Raw genomic sequence first — 2,079 nt, 5'->3', positions numbered from 1 at the left:
TTATTGTAGAGATGAGGTCTCGCCATATTGCTCAGGCTGGTCTCGAACCCCTGGACTCAGGCAATCCTCTCGCCTCCGCCTCCCAAAGTGCTAGGATTACAGACGTGAGCCACCGCCCCCGGCGAAATGTAGTCTTTCAAGAGACAGGGCTAGAAGGGCCTTTTACAAAACTTTGGCAGAAGAAACTACGATGTGTATGGAAGTCCAAAATGATAGTAAAGCTCTCACAGGCCCCAGATCCACCTCTTCTAGCCTTCCAGGCTCCGCCCGTCTCCAGAGCGGCTCCTCCTCCCACGTCCCACGTGCCTCGGCCCTCTGTTTGGGCCGACTTCTCCCCAGCTTGTCTCGCTTGTCTGACGCTGTGTCCAATCGTAGCCTCCCGGCGTGCATTGCGGCTGCAATGGCTGCCCCCGGCCGTCGCGGGGCTGGGCTGGTTCGAGCGGCGTTAAGGGTCTGGCAGCCGGGCCTCTACGCCACGGGGGAGCGGGTGACCCCGCTCCCCTCACTCGTAGGCTGTCAACGGAGGTGCGTGTCCTGTGTGGCGGGGATCACTTTCTCTGGTCCCCGATTGGCCTCCGCCTCTCGCCAGTACGGCCAGGGATCGGCCTTAGACCGCTTCCTCGGATTCCCCGAGTCCGACAACTCGCTGACTTCTTGCGTCCCCGCGGTGTCCATGCACAGAGGTAAACAGCCCTGATAGATTTGGCCAGAACTGTAACGGTTTTAGCACTGAAACCCTTCAGTCTCTGTGGATATCGCTTGTCTTTGGCTCTATTTCATAGAAAACGATTTTGACACTCTTGAAAGAGGTGGGCAGTGAAGAATCTCACAGGAGAGAGATGCCAGGTTCTAAGAGTTTGGGAGGGAGAGGAAGCCTATCTGGTTTCAACCATAGATGTTCACTAAAGCGCACAAGATTGAAAGGCTACAGGCGAGGCTCAACTCTGGCTCTCCGCCCCCACATGGCAAGCAAACTTGTTCCAAGATTTGCATGTTGACCCTCATCTACTTGTCAAACACAGCTACACCTGGAAAATAGCACACTTTATTCGTGCATGGTAAGAAGTCTGGACACAAACTGGTAGTTGCAGTACAGTGTCACCAGAAGGAGCGAATACAGAAAGACTGGGAAAGTTTGCAGAGCGTTCATAGGCCTTTAGTAGGGTGGGATAATGAGATCTGGGGACATTTCTGACTTGATTTAGTCTAACTGTACTTTCACACATGTACATACATTTCTCAGGCACAGCTGCACATTACAATTACATGCAATAATTGAGTATCTATTAAATGCCAGGCATTGACCAGGCGCTGTGGCTCAAGCCTCATACCAGCACTTTGGGAGACCAAGGTGAGAGGATTGCCTGAGCTCAGGAGTTCAAGACCAGCCTGGGCAACTTGGTGAGACCTTGTCTCTAAAATAAATCAAAAAATTAGTGGGACGTGGTAGTGTGCACCTGTAGTTCCAGCTACTTGGAAGGCTGAGGCAGAAGGATCTTCTGAGCCCAGCAGGTCTAGGCTGCAGTGGCCATAAATGTGCCACTGCACTCCAGCCTGGACGACAGAGTGAGAGTCCAACTCAAAAAAAATGTCAGGTATTGTACTGAGTGGTTTTACACAATTGCCATTCATCAAAAGAAAGTTATAAGTGGGTAAGTAGATACCTTTAATATCTACTCCAACCAGGCACAGTTGCTCATGCCAGTAATCACTGAATTTTGGGAGGTCAAGGCGGGAGGACCATTTGAGGCCAAGAGTTCAAGACCAGCCTGGGCACCATAGTGAGACACTATCTCTACAAAAATAAAAATAAAAATTTAAGCCAGGGTCGGTGGCTGTAATCCCGTGCTTTGGGAAGCTGAGGTGAGTGGATTGTCTGAGCCCACAGGTTCGAGACCCGCCTGGGCAACTTGGCGAGACCTCATTTCTACAATAAATCAAAAAGTGACGCCGGGCTCGGTGGCTCAGCCCGTAATCCCGCGCTTTTGGGAGGCTGAGGTGAGTGGATTGCCTGAGCCCACGGGTTTGAGACCCGCCTGGGCATTGAGACCTCATCTCTACAATAAATCAAAAAAAAAT

At 51.5% G+C, this 2,079-nt stretch overlaps 1 protein-coding gene across 3 annotated transcripts in view; it reads left to right on the top strand.

The window, feature by feature from the left end:
* The first annotated feature begins 350 nt into the window (after positions 1 to 350).
* Positions 351 to 2,079, top strand: part of ERAL1 (Era like 12S mitochondrial rRNA chaperone 1) — a 6,039-nt gene continuing 4,310 nt past the window's right edge. For all 3 annotated transcript variants that reach the window (XM_021716897.1, XM_021716898.1, XM_008066684.2), the window contains exon 1: positions 351 to 683. In XM_021716897.1, coding sequence (XP_021572572.1) covers positions 401 to 683 — 283 coding nt within the window. In that variant the 5' untranslated portion in view covers positions 351 to 400. The remainder of the gene's footprint in view (positions 684 to 2,079) is intronic.

Source organism: Carlito syrichta, unplaced genomic scaffold (assembly GCF_000164805.1).
Source record: "Carlito syrichta isolate Samal-C Ts95f unplaced genomic scaffold, Tarsius_syrichta-2.0.1 Scaffold309091, whole genome shotgun sequence".
Taxonomy (NCBI): domain Eukaryota; kingdom Metazoa; phylum Chordata; class Mammalia; order Primates; family Tarsiidae; genus Carlito; species Carlito syrichta.
The sequence above is the reverse complement of the archived record's forward strand: the minus strand, read 5'-3'. Positions and strand labels throughout refer to the sequence as shown.